At 41.7% G+C, this 27544-nt stretch overlaps 1 protein-coding gene across 6 annotated transcripts in view; it reads left to right on the top strand.

Annotated features, from left to right (window-relative positions):
• The window catches only part of KIZ (kizuna centrosomal protein), a 205321-nt gene that overhangs the window by 27759 nt on the left and 150018 nt on the right, over window positions 1–27544 (top strand). For all 6 annotated transcript variants that reach the window (XM_073557411.1, XM_073557407.1, XM_073557406.1 and 3 more), the window contains 2 exons: window positions 18961–19606; window positions 21613–21874. In XM_073557411.1, coding sequence (XP_073413512.1) covers window positions 18961–19606; window positions 21613–21874 — 908 coding nt within the window. The remainder of the gene's footprint in view (window positions 1–18960; window positions 19607–21612; window positions 21875–27544) is intronic.

The following is a 27544-nucleotide window of genomic DNA, read 5'->3' as shown; positions in this document are numbered from 1 at the left end:
TGGCAAGTGGAAAGGTTTTAAATACTAGAGTAGGGACTGTCCCACAAGGGTTGCCATGATGTGGCGGGATGGCTTGTACATTATTTTGATCAAAATTATGTTTAATAAATACCCTTATTATTATTATTATTATTATTATTATTATTATTATTACCTTTATGCATTATTTGCAGTTTATTTTTTACTTTTTTGTTCAGGATATTTGTGTTTTTTTGCTTTTTGTTTTCTCTGGTTAATGGTCATGTGTTAATATGCACTTACATTGTGCATACACATTAACTTACTTTCTCAGTTCAGATTCGTTTTTCATTCATTTCATTGTGCATTCAGTGCATATAAGGGTGTGACCGCCCTCTTTCTGAGCTGGGAAAACCATCCTGTCTGGCCAAAGCTTTTACTAGTGGTTCAGCCGCTCGATCCTTGTTCACATTCATGTCACTTGGCAAGTGAAAAGGTTTCAAATACTAGAGTAGGGACTGTCCCACAAGTGTTTCCGTGACGTGGCGGGATGGCTTGTACATTATTTTGATCAAAATTATGTTTGCTACCTTTATTATTATTACCTTTATGCTTTATTTGCAGTTTATTTTTTACTTTTTTGTTCAGGATATTTGTGTTTTTTGCTTTTTGTATACTATTGCATAGACAGAACTTGGTGAAAAAATATATTTTTTTGTAAATTTATATATGTAACCAATGCATAAGGCTATGTGCACACAGTGCGGATCCTCCCGCGGATTTTTCAGCGCGGATTTTACTAAATCCGCAGGTCAAATGACCTGCCTTTTTCCTGCGGATTTCTGCTTTTTTTGTGCGGTTTTCCACTGCGGTTTTCCACCTGCGGATTTGTAGAATGGAGCAGGTGGAAAACTGCAGCAAAACCGCACAAAAGAAGTGACATGCTGCTTTTTTTTTTTCTGCACAAAAATCGCGCGGAAAAATCCGCAGCATGTGCACAGCGTTTTTTTTTTCCATAGGCTATAATGGTACTGTACATCACCTTCAGTTCTGCTGCAGATCCGCAACGGCAAATCCGCTGCCGATCCGCAGTAGAAACCGCACCGTGTGCACAGAGCCTATTAGGCCTAATAGTCTGTAGGTGATAGACACTTCTAATGTATGACAAGCTTTTTATAAAAGTAAAATAATGTACCTCTTAAACCTGTCACATAAGTACATAGGAATGTGATGTGAATGGAATTTTAGACTTGCCAATATATAAATAAGTATTGCAGGTTCTGCTGCCTTAGTCCCAGGCAAATCTGATCTCCCCATAAAATGGTTGCTGATGGTGAAACGTGTGATCTATCAATTAATAAAGCAGTTGAAGTGTTTTCATTGGGGGAGGCTAATGGACGGGTCCGAGTAAATGATCATCCATCAGCGGTCATTATAAGAACAGGAGCTCTGTGATGAAGGCTGAACTAATAAGTGCAGGAGGAGAACCTGGACCATTTATTAAGTGGCACAAAATCGTGTCCACGAGACTTTGTTTTAAAGGATAATGTGGTCAACCCCTTTTAACATATACATTAATAACTTTTCCCAGAGCTGCAGACAGGCCAAAAATACAATGTAGACACATAACATTGGTAAAGTAGCAAGCAAGAAAATACACAGGCAGCAATCACATTCTGGGCAACACTCCATTAACACTACAGGTATGCATCCTTACCTGTGGCTTTATTAGGAAATCTCAGTGGTACAAAACCGAGCCATGGAAAAAAACTCGCCAAATATCCATTCTGTGTCCTTTATTCATGGACAGCAGAACTTGAAATTGTAGTAATTCAAAGCGATCTATGCGCTTGTTCATACATGAAACAGCTGTAGATTGCCTTAGGATACTATACCTTCATGTACCTGCTATCCATGAACAAAGACACCGAATGGACACTTGATGTGTGCTGTGGACTATATATTGTCTTAAATAGGACAGCTTAAAGGGAGTCTGTCAGCAGGTTTTTGCTTTCTCATCTGAGAGTTGCATAATTTAGTAAAAGAGGCCCTGAATCCATTGATGTATCACTTTGTTTTACAACTGTTGCAGCCAGTAATCTATCAGAATTTTTAGATGTAGCATGCAGCAGAGATCAGAAAGTTACCCCTGCTCACAACCACTGCTTTCTGTGTTCGTTGTCTGTTGACAGTGAGCTGCTTATCACAGGAGGGGTGGAGTCAGACCAGGGCTCGCTTGTCCTGAAGGCAGTATTAATCTCCTGGTGATAAAACATTCATTGTATGGAAACAAGAGTGCACAGCCTCATAAGTGACACATCACTGAATTCAGTGTCTCGGCCCCTATCTCGTGCTGTCCCCAGATTACATAGCAAACCATTCTGACAGATTCCTTTTATTTATAACATGGCTTATTTGTTCCAAACCTAATGTCACACCTATCCAAAGTTTGTGACTGATATTGGGAGCCCAGCTCCATTAAAGTGAGTATGGCTGAATTGTAGTACCACACATCATGTGGACAGTTGCTGCTCTTTTGAAAGAAAGCAACAATGTTTTTCTAATTTTGGAAATCTCCTATAAGATCTTTTGCAGACCTTACGTTCTTATCTCCACTACAAGAATTAGTAAAAACTGAGAATGCCATTATACAATAGTTGTGTTAATGTTCTAATAATCCATCTTTGGGTACGAACAAATTCCCCCACCGGCTCTACTTATACTCTAGGTGCCATTAGAACCATCCTGCTGTGGTTCCAGTGCCCCGGTTAGATCGTGTACAGCGCAGTCTCTCTCAACTGGCCTCCTGCCAGCATAACCCTGCTTGTCCCTAACTTTGCAAAAATGTAAACTGTCACATTTAGGCGGGCCGCGCTGCGGGAATGAAGAGCCTTGGGATTCCAAATTTTTTTTTTTTTTTTTTTTTTTTTTTATTAATACCAATATTTTTCTCAAGGGGTGACAACCAAATTTTAGTCTCCAACCAGTCTCCAACTATGACACAGAGTATATTCTCCCATTAGAGCACACTCTGCTCCTGTACACTGTATTGCCTTATACAGTACCCTGCCTGGCTGGTTTTATCTTCTGCAGGGGACATTGGCATTGCTTTCTGTGTAGTTTTCCATCATTGTGTCTAGCAGAGACCAAAGGATTTTTTTCATACAAGGTATTTTTTTCATAAAAAGGATTTTTTTCTGGCTATTCCAGCGGACCCTTTTAGCAAATAAAACTGGAACTGATGTGTAGAAAGTTGAAAACGTAATATTGTTAGGTGTTGATTTTAACTTGTCCTTTTTCTGATCTTGTGAGTCACTATTCCAGCTTGGCTTAGTCGGGAAACTTTATTTTAAAGTAAAGTATATTTCGAGTTATTAGTAAATAGGATGAATGTGTCTGGTAATCCCCCACGAATAGTTAATGCCTTTAATGGGCTTGGCTGCCACGTTTGCCGTGATCTCGCGTATTTGTGTTGTGAACACACATTACAGAATATCATTATGCCATGCCACGAAGCACAACAGAAGGCAGCAATTCGATTTGTTTGTTGTGTACTTTATTCTCCCTCTTTTACAAAGGAGAAGAAGCCGATTACATGTCTCCGGGACTGACAGAAGAAAAAAAAAAAAAAAGGTCTGCCGGAAAATGCTCAAATGTATTCGGTTATGTATCTGTAGTAATGCAGGCTTCTAATCCCTCCTACTATCTCCATATAAATGACGCCGTTCTAGGCCATTGCTTCTTTCTTCACTTAAAAAAAAAATAAATAAATAATAAAAAAAAACCCTGCAAAGCCCTTTCAGATGAAATGTCTAAAAACATGGCGTAATAACTTGGAGCATGCTGGCAAGTGTAGTCACTTGTGACTGCGTGAATCCCCCTCAGCAAGTCAATATTGTAATAAGCGGAACTGGTAACATCTCTCCATTATTCAGAGGAGCCAACAGCGTGCTTGTCCCTTAGGCTGCGGCATTCATTAAGGAAAGCTTACTGGGCTGAAAGCTGGAAACAGATGATAACAGGATATGATTTTCATATTTAATGCATCCCCTTGGAAGAGTATGTGTGCTGCAGATTGATAGAAGAATCTACTGCTACTTTACTGAAAGACTTTCTAGTTTGCCCTATAGCTACCGATGGAATCATTCAGCCAAGAAATTACCTTTTCCTCTTTTTTACCTGCTTTATATATCTGCCAAGCAGGCAGCCGAGCTGCCAGTGAATGTTATTGTGCAGTTAACTGTTTGGTATTTAAGACTCTTATCAGAAAAGAAACAGAGGCCATACGTTTTTTTTATTTTTTTTTTTTATTTATTTATTTTTTAAGTAGAAATAAGGTTTGAGGGTTTTTTTTTTTTTTTTTTTTTCTTCCTTTTTAGAATTCTAGTTGGCATATATATACCAGTTTGTAGGAAGTTGTTTCCATTAGTTGTCTATGCTCATTTTTTTTTTTGCATTGAGGATACTAAAAGTTTGGGTGACTTTTCCAAGTTAGGGTATAAAAAAAAAAAATCTTTGATTTCTGTGTAATCAAAAGAAATGTTTTTAAATGGGGTGTTAAGGGGGCCAGAAAATTTCATATGCTGATTAGCAGACATATTGAAAGTATCTGTAGGCGCTCAAATACCTACCGTACGTATTGCTTGTATTCTATGCCAGTGAAGAGTCAATACGAGTATGTGAAATTTAAAGTGACTGTCCAACCTTGTGCTCAAAAAGTGTATAAATATGTATTTACATATACCTTGTGTTTACTTACTGTTAATCCTCAGAACTTGCTCTACTTCTTTTTTTTTTTTTAACCTCCAGTTCTATTAGGGCAGAGCTGTAATCTGTGACTATACCTTAGCTACCATGCCTACAGGGAGTCTGTTATAGTCTGGGACACACCTCTTGTCTCATTGGCTCAGACTGCTTCTCTTTTTCCCCTCTGCCTCCTAGGATTGGCTGCTGTGTATAAGAAGAATTTTAGCCCAACCTCACCAAGAAGTCTGTGCATAGAGAGCTGATTTCTGTTACCGCAAAGACTCTAAAATAAGTGGGGAAAAAGTTATCAGTTATTGCATAGATACTCATCGGAAAGGGTCCTTGTAAGGGAAAGTCAGAGCAATTTCCTGCTTGCTTTCATGAGCAGAATTTTATAGCTACAAATAGCACTCTACTGACCTATAGGTAACCGCACTGACCATTTTTATTTATTTTATTTTAATAAGTATTTGGGTGATGACAGTGACTGTTAGAGCCTTATTACTATACAAGACTGTTCATTTCTTAGGATACAGATGTATCTAATATATATTTACCTTGTAATGTCTTCACATCCTGTTCCGTCAAGATGTGTCCGGATCCCAGAATTCCAAGTGGCGGAAGTTCACCGACTGCCATATTGGGACACCCAAGTAATGCGTGTCTCAATATGGAAACTGCTGGTGGTACTAGCCTCTTGTGCGGTACCACCATCGAAACATCGTTGCAACACACACACACTGTATACACCGTACACACCACACACACACTGTATACGCCGTACGCAGCTTCTTGCGCGGTACCACCAGCGGAACACCGTCGCGAACACGCCGCCGGGATCAGCCGAATGATTCACTGACCGCCGCCATCTTTGTACAGGAGGAGCGCATGCGCAGTTTTAATGTGACTGCCGCTATCTGTCTGCACAAAGATGGCGGCAGTTTGATTTAATATGCATGCGTGAATTCCGCGCAGGTGCAGTGAATCATTCGGCTGATCCCGGTGGCAGATGCGTGACTTGTCTACAGGCAGAGAAAGCCGGTCACTTTAAAGGGGCTTTCCCACGAACGAAACTTCATTTTAAAAATTATCTGTGTCTGACCGTGTACAGAACATTCCACAGCTCCTGGGCAGGTGAGGAAGCAAAAGACATTACTGACATTACAGCAGGCGATCGCAGAAGATACATTTTTTGAGGTAAAATATTTCACTGACTGTTTGTAAACAATATTTTACCACACAAAATGTATCCTCTGCGATCTCCTGCTGTAATGTCAATATTGTCTTTTGCTTCCTCCCCTGCCCAGGAGCTGTGGCATGTTCTGTACTCGGTCAGACACAGGAGAACACAGCACAGGAAGGAGAGAGGCAGCAGACAAGGGGGATAGCACATGGGGTAGACAGGTCAAAGAAGAGAGCATAGACGGGAGAAGTCAGCACCTGGGGAAAGAGAGAGTATATAGGTGGGTGCGCACATGGTGGGGAGAGATTCTCAACGCTGCAAAGCCTGCCCCCATCGTGACATTACCGCCCTCCCGATGCAATAGCATCGGGCCTCCATCTAGTCATTTAATATATATAATAAAATGGATCTGTTAAAAGAGAAAAAAATAGACTTCTACTGGCCAATTCATTAAGAATGGCATTGTGCATACCAGTGTTAATGATGGATGCTCTGGGGTAAGATGTGTCTGATTTTTTAAGTGGCCACTAAACCAATTAGGCATGAACCTCATCCAGGACTTATTACTCCCTGCCAAGAATAACATTTCTGGTGTTAGGTATGCCACAACTTTTTCTTGAATTTGTCGGGTGGGCTTTACCACGCCCCATTCCTCCCCCACCTCTGCCCTCTTTGGCGAAGCTGACTAAAATTAACTGTGATATTATGTCAGAAACCCTTTTTATCAATGGGACCCTTAGGGCTGGCTCTTTTCCACTTGCGATGAAATTGGAAAAATGCAATTTTCCCACGGCGCTCGCACTGACTTCATATAGGTGAAGTGAGTTCATTGGCTGTGAACTCGCAGGACCTGTCTGATGGTACCACGAGCAGGAGAACTTTCTTGTGCTTGTGGTGCACCCAGATAGGTAATAGGAGTTCATAGGGAGACACTGATCACATGGTGCTCAGTGTCTATTGGATAACAGGCTGTATGGTCGTATCATGCAACCATGCATCCTGCCATCTAGATGTAGCAGAGCTAGACCCATCATGAGACAAATGGATTAGCAGTATCTCTGCATTAAGGTGAGGAATATTGTTGTTTTTTTTTTTTTAAACTCTTTTGCTGATGACAAGGGCGTCTATGGAATAGGCAATGTCGTAAGTATGAAGAGAGAAGGAAGATCCGGCACTGGAGACTTAATAAAATCCACGATAAGTTTTATTCACATAATTTCATGATAAAACCATAAAGGGGAAAACAGACCCCCCACGCCTGACGCGTTTCGAACCTTACACCAGGTTCTTCCTCAGAGTCTGTTTTCCCCTTTATGGTTTTATCATGAAATTATGTGAATAAAACTTATCGTGGATTTTATTAAGTCTCCAGTGCCGGATCTTCCTTCTCTCTTCATGTTTGCAACACACGGTGGTCAGCCATTTGATCCCTAGGCACGACCGGCTTACAGGACTATTTTGGTGAGCACAAATTTCCCTTTCCCCTTCCTAATTTTCTAAATGTCGTAAGTATGGTTTCATTAAGGTTGATTAAAGTAGTCTGTGTCATTCTTTCAATTAAAGGACTTTATTCTGGGTGTCTGTATTTTCTTAAAATGTCACTATGGGTTTAGTAATGGGGGCGTCTTATTGATGCCTCTCCATTACTAACCTCAGGGCTTGATGTCACCTGTCAATACAATGGTGACATCAACCCCCCAACTATCACCCCACTTGCCATCACTACAGGGCAAGTGGGAAGAGCGAGGCTAAGTGCCAGAACTGGTGCATTTTAGAGATGCGCCTTTTCTGGGGCGGCTGAGAGCTGATGTTTTAGCCTGGGGAGGGCCAGTATCAATGGCCCCTTCCTATACTATTAATATCAGCCCGCAGGTGTCTGCATAGCCTTTGCTGGTTATTAATTATAGGGGGACTCTGCATCATTATTTTTGGAGGGTCCCTCATTTTAATAGCCAGTAAAGGCTAAGTATACAGCTGTGAGCTGATATTAATAGATTTTGAAACTCCATGGTTATTACCACCTTCCCAGGCTATAAACATCGGCCCCCAGCCTTGGGCTTTCCCTATGCTGTTTAAGAAAATTACACGGGAGCCCACACCATTTTTTCAGAAAAGCAATCTTTTAATAATTAAATAGTAAGCTGCACACACACTACTAATTGTAATGTCCCTGACATCTGTATAACTATCTATTCTATGTGTAGTTACTGTATGTAATCCATCTATTCTATCCTGTCGGCTCCTGCAGTGATTTTACAGTACACGGCAGATGAACTGCCGTTTTTTCTTGTTTGTGTATATATTTATTCTGTTCTAACCTGTCACTGTGATTTTACTGTACCCAGGACATGAATTGCCGGCTTTTAATATACCGTACATACTCGTGTATAAGCCGACCTGAGTATAAGCCGACCCCCCCCCCCCCCTCCTAATTTTGCCACAAAAAAACTGGGAAAACTTATTGACTCGAGTATAAGCCTAGGGTTGAAAATGCAGCAGCAACTGGTAAATTTCAAAAATAACAATAGATACCAATAAAAGTAAAATTAATTGAGACATCAGTAGGTTAAATGTTTTTTGAATATCCGTATTGAATCAGGAGCCCCATATAATGCTTCATACAGTTTATGATGGCCCCATAAGATGCTCTATACAAAATACACCCCATATTATGCTGCACAAAGGTTAATAATGGCCCCATAAGATGCTCCATAGAATAATATCCCCCATATGCTGCTCCATAAAGGTTATGGCTCCATAAGATGTTTCATAGATTATGCCCCATATGCTGCACCATAAAATGCTCCATAGATTATTCCCCATATGCTGCTCCATAGATTATGCCCCCATAAGATGCTTCATAGATTATGCCCCATATGCTGCTGCTGCAAATAACAAAAAAATGACATACTCACCTCTAGTCGCTGGGGGCCAGGTGCCGGTGTCCTGAGCAGGCGGGGACACTGGCGCGCTATGGAGGACAGGTGCCAGTGTCACTGCTGGCTCAGGGCCCGGAACCTGAGACATTCACCTGTCCCCATTCCACCGCTGCACGCCGCTCTGTCTTCCGGGTCCTCTGTCAGGCGACCATTCAGGCAGAGGGCGCGGTGCACACTAACTACGTCATCACGCCCTCTGACCTGAACATCACAGCCAGAGGATGCGGAGGACAGAGCGGCGCGCTGCGGTGGAACGGGGACAGGTGAATATCGCATATACTTACCTCCTGACACCGTCTCTGCAGCCCCGCTTCTCCCACGGTCTCCGGCAGCTATTCCTTCCTTCAGCGGTCACGTGGTACCGCTCATTAAAGTCATGAATATGCGCATATTTATGACTTTAATGAGCGGTACCACGTGACCGCTGAAGGAAAGTGCCTGAGACCGTGGGAGAAGCAGGGGGGCTGCAGAGACGCGCCAGAGGGGGTAAGTATGATCTGACAACCCCGCTCCCTCACCAACCCCCTATAATAATAATTATATAATATGTAAGTATGTATGTTTTGAAGAATATTTCCTTTGAAAATGATGTGTAAATGACAGAATTTCTGTATGTAAAAGCTCACGTTAAAATCACATGTGTTAGCAATCACACTGCATTCAAAAGTAAATCGGATGATAGATGTGAAAAATTGGATTGTACTCGCATGAAAAACGTATGACGCTCGCATGACACTTGCATTACACTCTTATTGACTTTGCAGGAACAAAATCGGACCGATGTTAAAATCGCTAGTGTGACTCCAGCCTAATTCTTTTCTTGATATGCCGCACATATCATTTTTCGATGGAGCCCCAGAGTGAACTGAGTTAAGCCTGCTCCAAGCATGATGGGTCCGATCTAAACTTTTCTGGCTGGCACCTGCCTCCTTCTGCTGCAATTGGCGTTAGCTCCAGTTTGCTACAGTTTAACATCTTAGATGCCATGTCAACTGTAGCCACAGAATCTAAGCAGTTAGAATGAGTGGCTGTCTATCATTCCCTCCTTTCTCTTAACCTCCTCCAACCCTTTGTTATTACCTGGTAACAATCACTTACCTTGGTAGCCAGGGGCCTAATGAAAGCCATCCTTTTACTCTGACATTGGTGTATAAAATGGCGCCATTGCATGTGCATTGTCTCGCATTTACCACCGCGATACGATTGCGAGGCACCATTAAGTTACAATAGCAGCTGGGGGCACTCTGAAAGCTCCCAAGACTCTCATCTTGATAGTCCTGTAAAGCTTAGCTACAAGATGAGCTTCATAGGGGACAGTGATTTTTCACTACATGCTGCAGTGCGGTTGCATTTCAGTAAATACTGTAGATGGTCGAATGGCAGCAGGTTCAAAATCCCCTAAAGGGACTAAAACATAAAGTTGTTGTGTGTTTTTTTTTTTTTTTTTTTTTTAATTTCCACACTTTTCTCTTATGAAAAATATAGAAATTAAAAATAGTAATGGGCTGAAAGTGTTGACATCCTTTAAATTTTCAGAAAATGAAGTATTTCTCTCAGGAAATTATTGCAGTTAAACATGTTTTGTTATTGACATGTTTATTCCCTTTCAGTGTATTAGAACAATAGAAAAAAAAACTGAGAAAAAAAGGCAAATTGGACATTATTTCACAGAAAACTTAAAAAATAGGCCAGACAAAAATTGTTGGCACCTTTCCATTGTGGGTAAACAACTTTGTTTTAAAGCATGCGATGCTCATTCAAATTCACCTGTAGCAAGTAACAGTAGTAGGCAATATGAAAATCACACCTGACACCAGATAAAAACCGAGACATTGACTCAATCTTTGCATTGCGTTTCTGTGTGTGTGCCACACTAAGCATGGAGAACAGAAAGATAAGAGAACGGTCTTGAGAACCAAAATTGTTGAACAATATCAACAATCTCAAGGTTACAAGTTCATCTCCAGAGATCTTGATGTTCCTTTGTATGCAACATAATCAAGACGTTTACAACCCATGGCACTGTAGCTATTCTGCCGGGACGTGGATGGCAGACACAAATTGATGAAAATTTGCAACACAGGATTGTTCAGATAGGGGACAACCAGCTCCAATCAAGTTCCAAAGAAATTCAAGCTGTCCTTCAGGCTCAGGGTGTATAAGTGTCAGCACAAATTATCCGTTGACATTTTAATTAAATGAAACGCTATGGCAGGAGACCCAGGAGGACCCCACTGCTGACACAGAGACATAAAATAGCTAGACTGCAGTTTGCCAAAATGTGAGTTAGTTAGCCAAAAACAGAATGAGGCCTACAAAGAAAAGAACACAGTACCTACAGTCAAATATGGTGAGATTCAAAGATGTTGTGGAGTTGTTATGCTGCCTCTGACACTGGGTGCCTTGACTGTGTGCAAGACATCATGAAATCTGAAGAATAAATCCAAGGAATTTGGGTCGCAACGCAGTGCCCAGTGTGAAAAAGCTGAGTTTGCGTCATTGGTCATGGGTCTTCCAGCAGGGCAATGACCCCAAACATACTTGAAGAAGCATTCAGAAATGGATGAAAATAAAGCACTGGAAAGTTCTCAAGTGGCCAACAATTAGTCCGGAACTAAATCAAATTGAACACCTGTGGAGCGATTTTAAAATTGCTGTTGGGAGAGGGCGCCTTCAAATATGAGAGACCTCGTTATAGGAAGCGATTGATTGCAGTTATTTGTTACAAAGGGTATGCAACCAAATATTGAGTTAAGGATGCCTACAATTTTGTCCTGACCATTTTTGGGGTTTTATGTGAAATTATGGTTTCTGCCATGATTGTATATAGTTGGTATAACTGGATCAGTAAAAGTCAGGTCTGTCAGAATATAAAATTAATCCGAATTGTAAATTCCATAAAGTGAATAAAAGAATGTTAAGACCAGAATTACAAATTCATTTTTTTTTTATACAGTCATGGCCAAAAGTATTGACACCCCTGCAATTCTGTCAGATAATACTCAGTTTCTTCCTGAAAATGATTGCAAGCACAAATTCTTTGGTATTATTATCTTCATTTAATTTGTCTTAAATGAAAAAACACAAAAAGAATTGTCCTAAAGCCAAATTGGATATAATTCCACACCAAACATAACAAAGAGGGTGGACAAAAGTATTGGCACTGTTCGAAAAATCATGTGATGCTTCTCTAATTTGTGTAATTAACAGCACCTATAACTTACCTGTGGCACCTAACAGGTGTTGGCAATAATTAAATCACACTTGCAGCCAGTTGACATGGATTAAAGTTGACTCAACCTCTGTCCTGTGTCCTTGTGTGTACCACATTGAGCATGGAGAAAAGAAAGAAGACCAAAGAACTGTCTGAGGACTTGAGAAACCAAATTGTGAGGAAGCATGAGCAATCTCAAGGCTACAACTCCATCTCCAAAGACCTGAATGTTCCTGTGTCTACCGTGCGCAGTGTCATCAAGAAGTTTAAAGCCCATGGCACTGTGGCTAACCTCCCTAGATGTGGCCGGAAAAGAAAAATTGACAAGAGATTTCAACGCAAGATTGTGCGGATGTTGGATAAAGAACCTCCACTAACATCCAAACAAGTTCAAGCTGCCCTGCAGTTCGAGGGTACAACTGTGTCAACCCGTACTATCCGTCGGCATCTGAATGAAAAGGGACTGTATGGTAAGAGACCCAGGAAGACTCCACTTCTTACCCCGAGACATAAAAAAGCCAGGCTGGAGTTTGCCAAAACTTACCTGAAAAAGCCTAAAACATTTTGGAAGAATGTTCTCTGGTCAGATGAGACAAAAGTAGAGTTTTTAGGGCAAAAGCATCAACATAGAGTTTACAGGAGAAAAAAGAGGCATTCAAAGAAAAGTACACGGTCCCTACAGTCAAACATGGCGGAGGTTCCCTGATGTTTTGGGGTTACTTTGCTGCCTCTGGCACTGGACTGCTTGACCGTGTGCATGGCATTATGAAGTCAGAAGACTACCAACAAATTTTGCAGCATAATTTAGGGCCCAGTGTGAGAAAGCTGGGTCTACCTCAGAGGTCATTGGTCTTCCAGCAGGACAATAACCCAAAACACACTTCAAAAAGCACTAGAAAATGGTTTGAGAGAAAGCACTGGAGACTTCTAAGGTGGCCAGCTATGAGTCCAGACCTGAATCCCATAGAACACCTGTGGAGAGATCTAAAAATGGCAGTTTGGAGAAGGCACCCTTAAAATATCAGGGACCTGGAGTAGTTTGCCAAAGAAGAATGGTCTAAAATTCCAGCAGAGCATTGTAAGAAACTCATTGATGGTTACCGGAAGCGGTTGGTCGCAGTTATTTTGGCTAAAGGTTGTGCAACCAAGTATTAGGCTGAGGGTGCCAATACTTTTGTCCGGCCCAATTTTGGAGTTTTGTGTGAAATGATCAATGTTTTGCTTTTTGCTTCATTCTCTTTTGTGTTTTTTCATTTAAGACAAATTGAATGAAGATAATAATACCAAAGAATTTGTGTTTGCAATCATTTTCAGGAAGAAACTGAATATTATCTGACAGAATTGCAGGGGTGTCAATACTTTTGGCCATGACTGTACATCTCACCCCACCCCCCCCATCCCAAGAAAAAAAAAAAAACGCTATCAAACCGATGGCACATGATGCAAAAGATATACTGTATCGCCAATATGATGACACAATTCAATTTAATTTGCTATACCAGCTAAGAGAATGAGAGCAGCATGATGGTAGAGGGCAGAGACCATGATTCCAATGATGTATCACTTGGCTACTTAGTCTAGTTTAGATAACCTCCTGCTTATTAAATTTTGATTTTTATCACTGGAGGACTACTTGGCTTGCTGCCAGATAGTCCAACCATGCCCCCACCACTGATAGGCAGCTTTCTGCATATGCACAGTGTACACAGAAAGCTGTCAATGAGTGGTGGGAGCGGGGTTATACAGTGCTCAATATTCAGAGAACTGATAGGTCTGCAGCAAACAAAACAGCATTTAAAAAAAACAAACAAAATTGCAGCATGTGGCTTGTAACATCTATTGCCGGTGCCCCCACATGGTTCCTCTGCTCTCTCCTTGACTTACTCGCTGCCCCGATAGCGTCTTCAGACTCCTCTCACTCCTTCTGCTGTGCGCACCTCACAGGCTTCCAGCAGCAGGCCTAGTTTGCGCGCTTCCCTGCAAAGATCCCCCCCCAGTCAATAACTGGGAGACATCTTGTATAAAAGGCACTCTGCCCAATAGGGAGGTGCCTGAGCAACCTATTTTAGTTTCTTAGCTATAGTGTATGTGCAGCTGTGTGTTGTCAGGTCCCCGTCCTCTATTATAGTTATGCCCTTATGCTGTATCGCCCCTTTAGTCTTGTGTAGTGTATGCATGACCCTGAAGCCACTCTGGTGGTACCTCAACATATTCTCGAGACTCGTGTGCATGAACGGGAACCAGACTGAGCCAGACTGTTTATCAGTCTCACGACGCTGCCTGTCAGTGACTCCGCTCCCTTGTCCCAGTCCAGCGAACCGCCTCCTGGGGTCAGCAACTGTGGTACCGGTGACTGCCTAGGAATCGTACCTGGCTGCTACCTGCTGCTCAAGCCTATATTCACCATCAGGAGCTCCAGTGAAAACCAGGTAGCCGCTTAGCTGCGCCCCTCCTAGGCAAGCCTGGCCCCGTGACACACTCCACGAACCACGTGCACCACCTGCGAGCATAACACATCCCAATAAGTGACACATCAGTGGCGTTACAATTTTCTTCTCCCCCTCTATCTGGCACTATCATCCTGTATCCTCCTTACATTACTTAATTTACCTATTCAACCCCTATGTCAGTATATGTGCACCCAAATCTGCTCTTCAGTGCAGGGTACTCACAAAAGTCACCATCTGGAGACCTGGTCTTCATGGCTGTTGGCTAGACCTGGTGCTACTGCACCATATTGGCAGCCACCTGCGAGCTACATGTGGTTCCTGAACCAACACCAGGTCATAAAATCATAGAATCATAGAATGGTAAAGTTGGAAGGGACCTCCTGGGGCCAACTGGTCCAACCCCCTGCTCAGGTCTGATTACCATGCACTACAGGATGCAGAAGACCCCCATGATAAAGGTGAGTGGCAGCACAAGTGCAAAATACTGATGAAAGGACCACTCACACCTACCATTGGGGTGTCTGGTTTGTGGGCTGCACCTATATAGTGCTTGGCAGCCCACCTGATATAATAGTATGGTCGTCACTAATAGGCTGTAAGCCAGATTCTGTGCATCACACTGCCTGTGTGACTGGCGTCCTATGCAAGCCTCATCTGTGTGCATTTTTAGTACTATTCGACCACCTCCGCCATAGAAATTGGTAGGTGTGAGTGGTCCTTTCATCAGTATTTTGCACCTGTGCTGCCCCCCGCCTTTATCATGGGGGTCTGCCTCATCCTGTAGTGCATTGGTAATCTGACCCGGTGTTGGTAAGGCTGTTTTTTTTTCCTGTGATGCTTTTTGAATTTATGTCTGTCTGCGAATTTTTCTAGAAACGTTAGCAATAAATTGACAGTTCAGCTTTGCTAGTTGAGGGTTTGTCCCTACAGTCTGCCATTATCCAGCCAATCCTCTCAGTATGTCACTGTCTACAGACATGACCCATTTTGGCGACTCCCAACGTCATGTCTGCCATTTGGCTGGGAAAATAGTACCGCATTCTGCTTTATTCCCATCTAAAACTATTGAATCTGCATTGGCTTATGATGCAGATTTGCATAGGGCCTTACAAGAAGAAAGTGTCGCCTTTCTCCTTTTCAGCAGCCTGCTCTTACTCTTACACTGCCTGCACGCTCTCCTTAAGGCGTCGTTCAGACGTGGGTTTTTTTGTGCTCCTGATGCCCCTTAAATAAGAGGAAAAAAACAAAAATGGTACATTTCATCAGTTTGCTGAATCCAATTTTCATGATATATATTAAGTTGACAAACTTACAAAAGAATAGGAATCCGGAAGGGGGCAAACACTTTTCACACCATTGTTAACCGATTAGGAGGAGTGATCCTATTGGCAGATTCACTTTTAAAGGAGTTTCCCGATTTCATAAAACCCCTATTTCCCTTTCTGCATTTTGTCTTTTGAAAGCAAACTGTGCTTTACTCGGTTAGACGTCACTTTGACAGCGCTGCAGCCAATAGCTCAGCGGCTCTGTCTGAGTCCACAACACAGGCCACCCGAGTCACCAAGCCTGGTTTTTGGCTACAGTGCTGTCGGTGATGTCAGCCCTGCGGTCGGTAACAGTCACTGGGAACAGTGGCAGAGACTTGGTTCTGGACCCAACAGAGTGAGTAAGGTGCAGGGGTTTTGCAAAACTGAAGCACGCCTTTTTAACTAAATACTCTGTAATAAATATGTAATAAAATTTAATTTTTTTTTTTTTTTTTTTTTTGGGAAAATGATGAATTAAGACTGTCACAATACTTATCCATGGCCAGACCCAAAGCAAAGCAACCAAAATGAAAAAAAACAGTATAACTTAGAAATGGATTACCGTGTATTCTTTTGCAGCAATCAAACAGGACACCATTTGATGGCTTCCCATTCCAGTCACCTGACTGTTTTAGCCAATCATAAGCCTTAAAGGGAATCTGTCACCCTTTTTTCGACTATGAGCTGCCGGCATTGATATCAGGGGCTTATCTACAGCATTCTGTTATGCTGTAGATAAGCCCCTGATGTAACCTGAAAGATAAGAAAAACAAGTTGCTGTAGATAAGCCCCTGATGTCGATGCCGGCTGCTCATAGTCGAAAAAAAGGGTGACCGATTCCCTTTAACAGACAAGTGACCTATGAATGGGAGATGATCATTTTCTGTCCCTGTGGAGAGCACTGAAACTGTTGCCGTGGGGATCGGGACCGGTGAGTGTAACTTTGTTTTGCTTTTTTTTTTTTATAACCATCCCTGCCTGTGTGTACAAGTTTTTGAAAGTCGGTCAAACCTTTTTAACTTTTGGGACCGTAAAAGGTCCAAAAAAATGTTTGAAATATGTTTTATCCAAAGGAATATGCAAATAGCCGTTTCAAAGAGGAAGAGAACAGGATCTCTAGTGCTACCTATTGGAGGTAGCAATCCTTAAAGTCTATATTTATCCTGTAAAAGAAACCTGGCCCCAGACTTTTGCCACCTAATGTAAGAGAAGCATGAAGTAGAGACAGAGACCCTGATTCCAGCGTTGTAACACTTACTGGTCTGCTTGCTGTAGTTTTGATAAACTTTTATCACTAGAAGGCTAATAGATCTGCTACCAGGTAGTCCAACCACTCCCCCAATTTTGATTGGCAGATTTCTGCCTATGCACAGTGGACACAGAAAGCTGACATTCAGTGGTGTGGGCAGGATTATACAGACTTTAGCATGCAGAGATCTGGTAGATCTGAGTAGAGCAAACAGTGTTTAGTCAAAATTACAGCAAGCAATCGAATAAGTGACATATCGCTGCAATCAGGGTCTTTGCCCCCTACATTATGCTGCTCTCAAATGGGATAGCAAAAAACTGGTGACAAATTTCCTTTCAAGGGCCTTGCCACATGATTGGCTAGCAAAATCAGAAGCGTGATTTGCAGAAATTTGCTTTGGACTTTTTGTCCTTCATACTTGCGAAAGGAACACATTTAAAACATTACATTGACAGCACAAATTCTGTATGTGTCTGCAAAGAGCCTCCTTGTAGAGGTAACTACAAATATTCGCCTAGAGCCAAGAGGATGCGGGGATGTGCCATTACACCACCTAATGTACATGGGTGACTCGATGCTTTATTGATGGCAGATCTCTAGGCAAATAAGCACCTTGTATTTCAGCATTCACATCCCTTTCCTCTCAAGGGAGGAGGTAATCTACCACCATCGGTGTCTTATCCTGCTGCTTACGCCAATCTCCCTTTATGGAAAGCGTAGCCGACGTCTGATAACAATATGCACACCATCAATATTATCGCCATGGAAAAGCCTTTTAAAATAAAATTAAACCTATGCATGCTATTAATAAATAATAACAAGAAATTTGTCAGGCAAACAAACATTGTAGTGGTAAAGTACTGGCGTATAACGTCCTCCCACATAATAGACCAATACCGCCTAACCAATCGGTGGAGTACTCAAAGCATGATACTGATCCAACAAAAATGGAGTAGCCACAAACCACCAATAAATTAAAAACGATTTATTGAAATAAAACATAAATACCATCAGTATGTGAATATGTCAAAATAAGGAGGAATAATGGTTGAGGGCAAATAACAGATCCAGCAAGTAAAGCAACACACAATGTGCTGTTCAAGGGGAAGTGTTCCCTTGAGAAAGCTATAATAATAATCTTTATTTATATAGCGCCAACATATTCTGCAGTGCTTTACAATTCAACAGTTCATAATACAATAATTAGTGCAAAATAATGACGGCCCTGCTTGTAAGAGCTTACAATCTGCATAGCGAAATGCAAAACACGCGTCGGGGCCGTGGTGGCAGGTTTATGTTGATCCTCCTTTATCATGGGTAAGCAATACTATACATGACCTTTTTCTCGGTTCCACTCTACACTTATGGCTACTGTACCCTTTAGTACTTATGATATTTTGAGCTTAACTATATAGGTACAAAGCACACTGTGTGTTGGTTTACTTGCTGGATCTATTCATTGCCCTCCACCATTATTCCTCCTGCTATTAATAAGTGTAGATTTGTACCAATTTGTTTTTATATGTAATCTTTGTATGGGGCTGTTTTCCATGCCCCTCGCTGTGCCCCACCAACTGATCCTCACACTTTTTTAAAAGTAGGAGCAAAAGTAAAAAGTCACCCATTCTGTTGTTAGTATGTAACACGCCGTAGTTTGAATTTTGAATGCCACAAAACACTCTCTCGAAACGAATGATAAATTCTCTGGTTTGTTTTCGGGGTATTTCTTAGGCGAGAAAATAAAATGTAAAATTCGGTGCCCTTTACAGAATCGTATGGAATCGTTATCCAGCACCCTAAAAGCATTTTAATACTTGTTTTTGAAACAAAAGATATTCCGTTTTGAAGGAGGAAAGAAAAACAATTTCTCGGCTTCCAATTCTTTCTTAAAGCCCCACAACCTCTATTTTCCAGATGCTGCAAGTTTCACGACAGGCAGAAATTAACACAAGCGCCGACATGTCAAGAAGAATCTATCATCCAGCAACAATCTTCATGGGCCGCCAAATGTCAGCCAACTCAAGCATTGAACATTGCCTTACACAGAGGAAATCTCCCCAGCCCACAAAGAGCTTTTCTATTTCTGACCCACATTCAGGCAGACAGGCAGCAATAAACAGCAATGTGACAGACAGCTGTGTAGTACCAGCTAATAGTGATACTCAGTGCTTAAATAAGCCTGACAAAATAGATGGGGAGACATCATCCTTCCAGATTAGTCAAAAAATGCCGGTCACATCCATCGCTTCTTCTGAGGATGCGAGAACACACCGCGCAGAGATCGACAAGACTCAAAGTGCTAGGAAACATTTAGTTGAAAGCAGGCAATCTGCACAACTTAGCTCACAGACTCTGAAAAGATTAAGTCCAGAGAACAGAACAGGGGATTTACAGAATGACAGCCCAGGCAACAAGGTGGAAGATTCATTGATGTATGAAAGGCTGGTTCCTAATGAAGAGAGATTTACACACGCGAGCCCCTCTGGATCTCCACCCGATGCCTGTGATTACATAAATAACCAAACATCAGATAACCGGAGCGCCTGTGAAAATCTGTCAGGTATGACGCCTTCACTTATATATTTATTTTTCTCTTTATCCTATACTATTTTCCGTATTCTTTGATATGTTCTTTATTGTCCTTGGTCTGCAGCAGGTAATCTTCTGACTAAAGTGAAGCAGAAGAACCATTTGTTCTTATACTTAGTTTTTGATTCTTGGATGAGTTTGCCTGTTTTATTGTTGATATTTTATGGGGGTTTTTTTTGTTTTTTTTTACATATTTACCGTATGTTCTGAAAATTTAGTATTTTCTTATCCTCGATAAAAAACTTCTCAGTCCAAAACACGAAATTACAGTCTTCGATTATGTGTTATTTGCTTTTTAACTACTGTGTTATCACCTACAAAAGTGACCCTGCCTCTAGGAGTTGTCATTCATAGCTAGTCCTAATTAGATCACTCTGTATTTCCTTACAGTTGCCTCTGGAAGTCTTGGAGGACTTTAGATTGATGTCTCGGGTAGTTTTTGGTGTGTCTATGGATTTTGGCCTGCTTGATTCTTTTTTTTTATATCTCTCTGGTTGTCCACCTTGATGGTACTTGCCTTTGTTTGTGCTATGGTAGATGGCTTTTTAAAGGGAATCTGTCACCTATTTTTTCGACTATCAGCTGCTGGCGCCGCCATCAGGGGCTTATCTGCAGCATTCTGTAATGCTGTAGATAAGCCCCCGATGTAACCTGAAAGAAAAAGAAAAACGAGTTTTATTATACGCACCCAGGGGCGGTCAGGGTCTGGTTTTGGTCCAATGGGTGTCGCGGTCCGGCGCCTCCCATCTTCTAACGATAACGTCCTCTTCTTTGCTTCCCGTCGCGACTCCTGCGCAGGCGCACTGCTCTACCCGGACCTCTCTGACCTTTCCCGGCGCCTGCGCACTGCAGAACTCTGCTCTGCCCTCAACAGGGCAGAGCAGTGCGCCTGCGCAGGAGCCACAACGAGAAGCAAAGAGGACGTCATCTCTAGAAGATGGGAGGCGCCGGACCGGACTGCGACACCCATTAGACCAAAACCGGACCCGGACCGCCCCTGGGTGAGTATAATATAACTTGTTTTTCTTCTCTTTCAGGTTATATCAGGGGCTTATCTACAGCATTATAGAATGCTGTAGATAAGCCCCTGATGGCGGTGCCGGTAGCTGATATTTGAGAAAATAGGTGACAGATTCCCTGTAAGGTAGAAGCATGGACATTGCTGGTGAAGAAATCTCTGGCTAATTCAGAAGACAGTGAATAGAATTCTCTCATAGATTTCTTCTTCAATGTACAGATGGGTTATGTTAAGACATTAAAAGTTTCCACAACAAACCCAGACATAACGTGCAGAAAAATCAGGATGATAAATTTCACTAAGTTTTTTCACACATTTTTTTCCCAAAAAATAGGTGAGCGTGTGTGTGTATTACAAAAAAAATCTATGCTTGCTTTCATGACAGCAGTGATTCCCTGATCCTCTCCGATTCTTCTACAACGAACTTCCAGCGATGATTTGTCGTCATATGAGAGCTACAAAGTCTTTGATTGGATGCAGCAGTCATGTGTAGACTTCTCATTGCTGGACCCTGAATGCCAGGAACCAGAAGGCATAAGAGATCAGTGTTATGGAAGCTCAGGGGTGGATATTATAATTTTTTTTTTTTTTACGATAAATTTTTGAATGCAAAGATTTTTTTCTACTAAACCTAACTGCAAGGGTAATCCTCAGTGAGTGTAATCTGCTGGCAGTCAGCAAAAATATGTTTTTTATATTTGATCAAACCTAATCCACTTTGCTTGTACTTTTTTCTGTTGTGGATTTTCCGTTCTAAATCTAAATCTGGATGGAAAATCTTAGTTGCTGAAACGGTTTAATCGAAGGGTTTTCCATTCCTGAAGTTCAGTTTGGAGCATTTATTCTACACTTCACTCTCTGCTCTGTTCACTCAATACTAATGCGTTTCATGGGTTTTCCAGGGATCTAGAAGCTGTTTGATGTAAGTAGTGTCCAGCTGTTGTTTTGTTTTTCTACAGCTTCTCTTCCAGCCTCCAAAAAGGAAGACAGTGATGTTTTTGACAGCAGCAGTGACCTCACGGTGTCCATTACTGAATCGGACGACCTGTCCGCTGAAGATCTGCTGGACGTTATTGATGGAAAAAAAATTCAAGTAGGACAAGAAGTAAATGAACTTCAGGCAAAACCTCTTGCATCTGACAAGAAGACATGCAACAAGTTAATGAGCTCCCTAAAACATAATTCACATGAGGATTCTTCATCAATGTCTTCAATTAGTCAGTAAGTCCAAAATAATCTTTACATAAAGTCTTTGTGGCATGACCGTTATTGTCCCGTATCCCACGCCGGTACCCTCAGCAAATGGCTTACTTTGCTAGGGAAATCTGGCTCCTGTGTAATATAAGGGCGACTCGAGCCCACCATCTTCTCCAGTATGGCAGACAAACAGCACTGGTGACATTGACTGTACGAATGGCTCTACATAATTGGAATATATATATATATATATATATATATATATGTGTGTGTGTGTATATATGTATATATATATATATATATATATATATATATATATATATAATATATATATATATAAAACTGAGTGTGTGTGTGTGTGTGTTTGTATCAAGCCACGTCCACTCCACATAGCAACAAATCACTAAGCATCTTTAATTTCACCAGAGCTGTTTAAAAGATGAAAGCTGAGCTGTGATTGGTTGCTATGAGCAACATTTTTCCTTGTAGACAGTTGTGGTAACTGAGGCCTATTATTCTTATAATTTCTATGGTGTTATCGTCCTTCTGTAAGCTGGAAATAACACAATTTATTACTGTGCTGACACAGACCACCCTCTGAGACAGACTGCAGGGGGAGCCCAGTATCACACAGGATAGGATTAGAGAAACAGCTCAGCAGACAGTAACACAGGATAAGATTAGATACACGGCTGAGCACACAGTATCACACAGGAAAGGATTAGATACACAGCTCAGCACACCGTATCGCACAGGATAGGATTAGATACACGGCTCAGCAGACAGTATCACACAGGATAGGATTAGATACACAGCTCAGCAACAGGATGTGCCAAAGGAGAGGACATTTTCATTCCCAGAATTCCACACATTCCATCTGATTTCACTTTTGATTTTAAACGCCTCCAGTTACCAGTTCAACTGGCATTTGCAATGTCCATTAACAAGGCTCAGGGACAGTCCTTGAAAGTAGTAGGGATCCACTTGCAATCTCCATGCTATTCTCATGGTCAACTTTACGTGACCTGTTCAAGAGTTGGAACTGCCAAAAATCTGTTCATCTTTGCACCAAACGGAAAAAACAAAAATGTTGTTTATGAAAAGGCTCTTGAATGAGTTGAAAATAAATTACTATCAATACTTAGGTAATCATTTAGTTAATTTGTGTTGCAAATCTGTAGTGTTGAATATATGATGTGAAATGTTTTTATGTGCAATATAATTATTATAATTTGTTATAACTAACCACAGTTAATTACTATGCCCAGGCAACGCCGGGCTCTTCAACTAGTAACTTTTAAAATCCATCATTAAAACATAAAAGTGCACATTTTAACGGTGGGAGTAAAGGTTAGGCTCTGTGCACACAAATTCTTTTTCAGACAAACACGTTATAAGCATTCACTAAAATCTATGAGATCCCACTGCATAGAAAAGCGTATCCTACAGTGAAGGACCGTGGGTAGGGTCTTCAGCTCCTGCCCCGGTCCCTCCTTCTGCCTCTGGTGTTAGTATGACAGGTTACTGCTTTGTGAGTCACCTGCCTCGTGTTTTGAAATTTAATGCCCGCACCATCCTTGCTTCAAGCGACGTGAGATTGATCTCCCATCGGTCTTCAATAAAATGGCGCTAGTGGTGCCGCATTTGCAGATTGAAATCTCGGTTCAGTGACTGATGACCCTTTAGAGATTTATTTGAGTCGAGATCGAAGTCTGCGCAGGCGCCGACATTGACGCCTTTTTTTTTTTTTTAATTTCTTTTTGAGGCCCACCAGAAGGGCAGTGCGTGCACAGATTGACCGTGAAAAGGATGGCACTGGCGCAAAATTTTAAACAGGAAGCAGGTCACTCACAAAGCAGTGAACTGTCATACAGACACCAGAAGCAGGCAGAGGGGCCGAGACAGGAGCCGAAATCCCTACCCACAACGCCAGCCCTATCCACCTAAAGCTAATTGGACACAAACTTAAAATGTGGATAAATAAAAAAAACACAGAGGGGATGCCTTTACTAAAGGTATCGAATTAACCTCTATCGCTGACTTGCCATCTTTAAATCAACTGTGCCCAACCATTTTGGGCACAAAGGCCACATTGTCAGATTGAACCAAAGCAGTGAGCCACAATATTACCAAAGTATTACTTTCAATTTGTATTAAATATCTTTACGTTTCGCTGGTCTTCAACATGACATTGAAAATACTCGTGATCAGACAGTATGCAGATGGATGAGGCCTGCAAAGAAGGCTATTGTGGGCCGCATGTGACCCCCGGCCGCAGGTTGGGTAAACGTGCTTTAAATTAACATCTCAATAATAATTTAAAAAAAAAAACCTATATTAACCCCTTCTCGACAATTGCAGTATATGTATTCGTCATGGCGATTTCCCTCGCCTTTGATAAAAGATGAAAAGGCATCGCCACATGTTAAAGGGAAACTGTCGCCAGATTCGGCCAATATAAGATACGGCCATGACTTTTCAGGGCTTATATACTGCATTCTATAATGCTGTAGATAAGCCCCCGATCCGACCTGCAAGAGAAGAAAAATAAATCTTATTATACTCACCTGGGGGGGTGGTCTGGTCCGATGGCTGTCGCAGGTCCAGGTCCGGTACCTCCCATCTTCTTGCGATGCCGCCCTCCTGCTTGCTTCATCGCTTCCCGGCATTGCGTTCCCATGCAGGCACACTTATCTGCCCTTTTGCGCCTGCACCTCAGTACTTTGCTCTGCCCTCAACAGGGCAGATAAGTGTGCCTGCTTAGGAACGCGATGCCAGGGATCCATGAAGCAAGCAGGAGGGCTACGATCATAAGAAGATGGGAGGCGCCAGACCAGGACCTGCGACACCCATTGGACCGGACCACACCTCCCGGGTGAGTATAATAAAACTTATTTTTGTTCTCTTGCAGGTAGGATCAGAGGCTTATCTACAGCATTATAGAATGCTGTAGATAAGGCCTGAAAGGTGGTGGCTGTAACTCCCTATCGGCCAAAAATTGGTGACAAGTTCGCTTTAACCTGAGTCCGCTTGGTGAAGATGGAAAACCGACTGCTCCAACAGTGGAAGTAGAAATACCACAGATTGTCCTAGATGGAGTACTTTGAAGAGGAAATGCCAGACTGTAACGGGATCATAAGTGGTTCACGTTAATGCACTTTGCACTATTTTCAGTCCGTTTGTCTGTTTTCCTAAATATAGCTTAGCAGCCTCTGTATTTTAAATTGTTGAATTTTTAATATATTTCAATAAAAATTCAATATTTTAGGATTATATTCCATGAGCCTTCAGCTCTCTTTTTCTCTAGTATTTAAATCGATATCGATCATAGCAATTAGCAGTCATGCATAGGGAAGGAGCATCCTCTGCTCTCCGATCGGCGCCTCCGCGATATCATCGCAAAGGGCCGATCGTTGCCATGTTGACCCAATGTCGTCATGACGATATTCAGGTCACCAGAACTAGCAAACTTGCTAGATTATGCTCTGAGCATGATGCAGCAAATTTGTCTATTATCATCAAATGGAAAGAACATTGTACCACAACAAACCTGCCAAGCGAGGGATGCCCACCAAAACTCTCTGTCCAGGCAAAGAGGGCATTAATCAGACAAACAGAACAGGGACCATTGGTAACCCTGAAGGAGCTGCAGAGTTCTAAAGCAGAGACTGGAGTATCTGTCCATACGACCACAGTAAACTGTACATTCCGTAGAGGTGGCCTTTATGGAAAAGTGGGAAGAAAACAAAGCCTTTACTTACAAAATTGTATGGCTCTATTCGAGTTTCAAAAGACATGTGGGACACTCTTCAAATATGTAAAGCAAGGTGCTGTGGTCAGATAAGACCAAGATTAAATTTTTTGTCCATCAAGCGCCAAACCACCACATCTCATCAACCCAAGATCACCATCCCCACAGAGAAACATGGTGGTGGCAGCATCATCATGCTGTGGGGATCTTTTTTGGCAGCAGGGACAGGAAAAATGATCAAAGTCGAGGGGAAGATGGATGGTGCTTAATACAAAGATATTCTTGAGAAAAACCTGTTTGTCAGGGATTTGAGACTGGGACTAAGGTTCACCTAACAACAAGACAATAACCCATAGCATACTGCTTAAGTGGTTTAAGGGGAAAAGTGTAAATGTTTTGGAGTAGCCTAGTCAAAGCCCAGATCTTAATCCAATTGAGAATCTGTGGTCAGACTTGAAGATTGCTGTTCACCAGAGGAAACCAGCTAACTTGAAGGAGCTGGAGCAGTTTTGCCTGGAGGAATGGGCAAGAAAACACAGTGGCTAGATGTGGAAAGCTCATAGAGACTTATCCAAAGCACCTTGCAGCTGTTATTGTTGGAAAGGAGGCTCTACATAGTACTGACTTTAAATGGGTGAATAGTTATGCACTCTGAAAATTTCAGTTATTTAGTCCTATTTAGTTATTTGCTTCACAATAAAAAAAAGCAATTGTTCACAGTTGTAGGCATGTTCTTTCCATGAACTGACACAAACCTTAAAGAAAAACTGTGAAATTCCAGGTTGTGATTTAGAACAACAAAAATATATAATTGTTATAAATAAGAAACATAATAATCTAATAAAACAGACCAGCTATGCTGACAGGTTTTCTCTAGGTATAAAGGGTGTGTAGTAATAAATAAATTATATATATATATATATATATATATATATATATATATATATATATATATATATATACAGTGTGTGTGTGTGTATATATGTACACTGTGTTCCAAATTATTATGCAAAAAATAATATTTCCTCATATTTTCTCTAAATTACCTATATGAATTGCAGTCATTGTTATTTTCCAGTCATCTAATATTCTAGTATAATTGCAATGTTTTTGAACAAACTGCCTATGAGAACAGTATATTTTTAAAAATAAACACTCAAAATGCATGTTCCAAATTATTATGCACAGCAGAGTTTTCAACCTTTTTATTTTGAACAAAAAAATGGTGAATTGTGAAATTATAAGCATTATCAGCTTATAACAAAATGAAATCAAACAGTTTTCAAGTCAAAACTTTATTCTAGGTGATGTTACATTTGCACATAGGACCCTTTGTTCGAAAGAAGCTTCTGAACTCTCTCGTCCATTGAATTTGTCAGTTTTTGGATGGTTTGTGCTTCCATTGTTTTGCATGTGGACAGAATCCCCTCCCAGAGCTGTTTCTGAGGCTGTGTGCACACGCTGCGGATTTTGCTGCGGTTCCGCAGCGGTTTTGGCCGCTGCGGACCCACAGCAGTTTTTGCTGCGGTGTACAGTACAATGATTCCCTATGGGAATCAAAAACCGCAGTGCAGACGGTGCGGAATTTTCCGCGCGGATTATCTGCGGTTTTCAATCCGCAGAAAGAATTGACATGTCAATTCTTTCTGCGGATTCTCCTGCGGTTTGCCATCTCCTCCATTGAGGAGATGAAAAACCGCAGGGCAAAACCGCAGAGCAATCCGCAGATAAAACCGCAGGTCTTTTGACCTGCGGTTTCACCTGCGGATTGTACAAAATCCGCGCGGATGAATCCGCACCTTTTCCGCAGCGTGTGCACACAGCCTTAGATGTGAACTGCCTCCCGCCATCATAGACACTCCTTTTGATGATGCTCCAGAGGTTCTCAATGGGGTTGAGGTCAGGGGAAGATGGTGGCCACACCATAAGTTTGTCCTCTTTTA

The sequence above is a fragment of the Dendrobates tinctorius genome, unplaced genomic scaffold (assembly GCF_039654945.1).
Source record: "Dendrobates tinctorius isolate UK_male_01 unplaced genomic scaffold, ASM3965494v1 ptg000250l, whole genome shotgun sequence".
NCBI lineage: Eukaryota > Metazoa > Chordata > Amphibia > Anura > Dendrobatidae > Dendrobates > Dendrobates tinctorius.
Note: the sequence above shows the minus strand (reverse complement) of the source record. Positions and strands in the feature narration are given on the sequence as shown.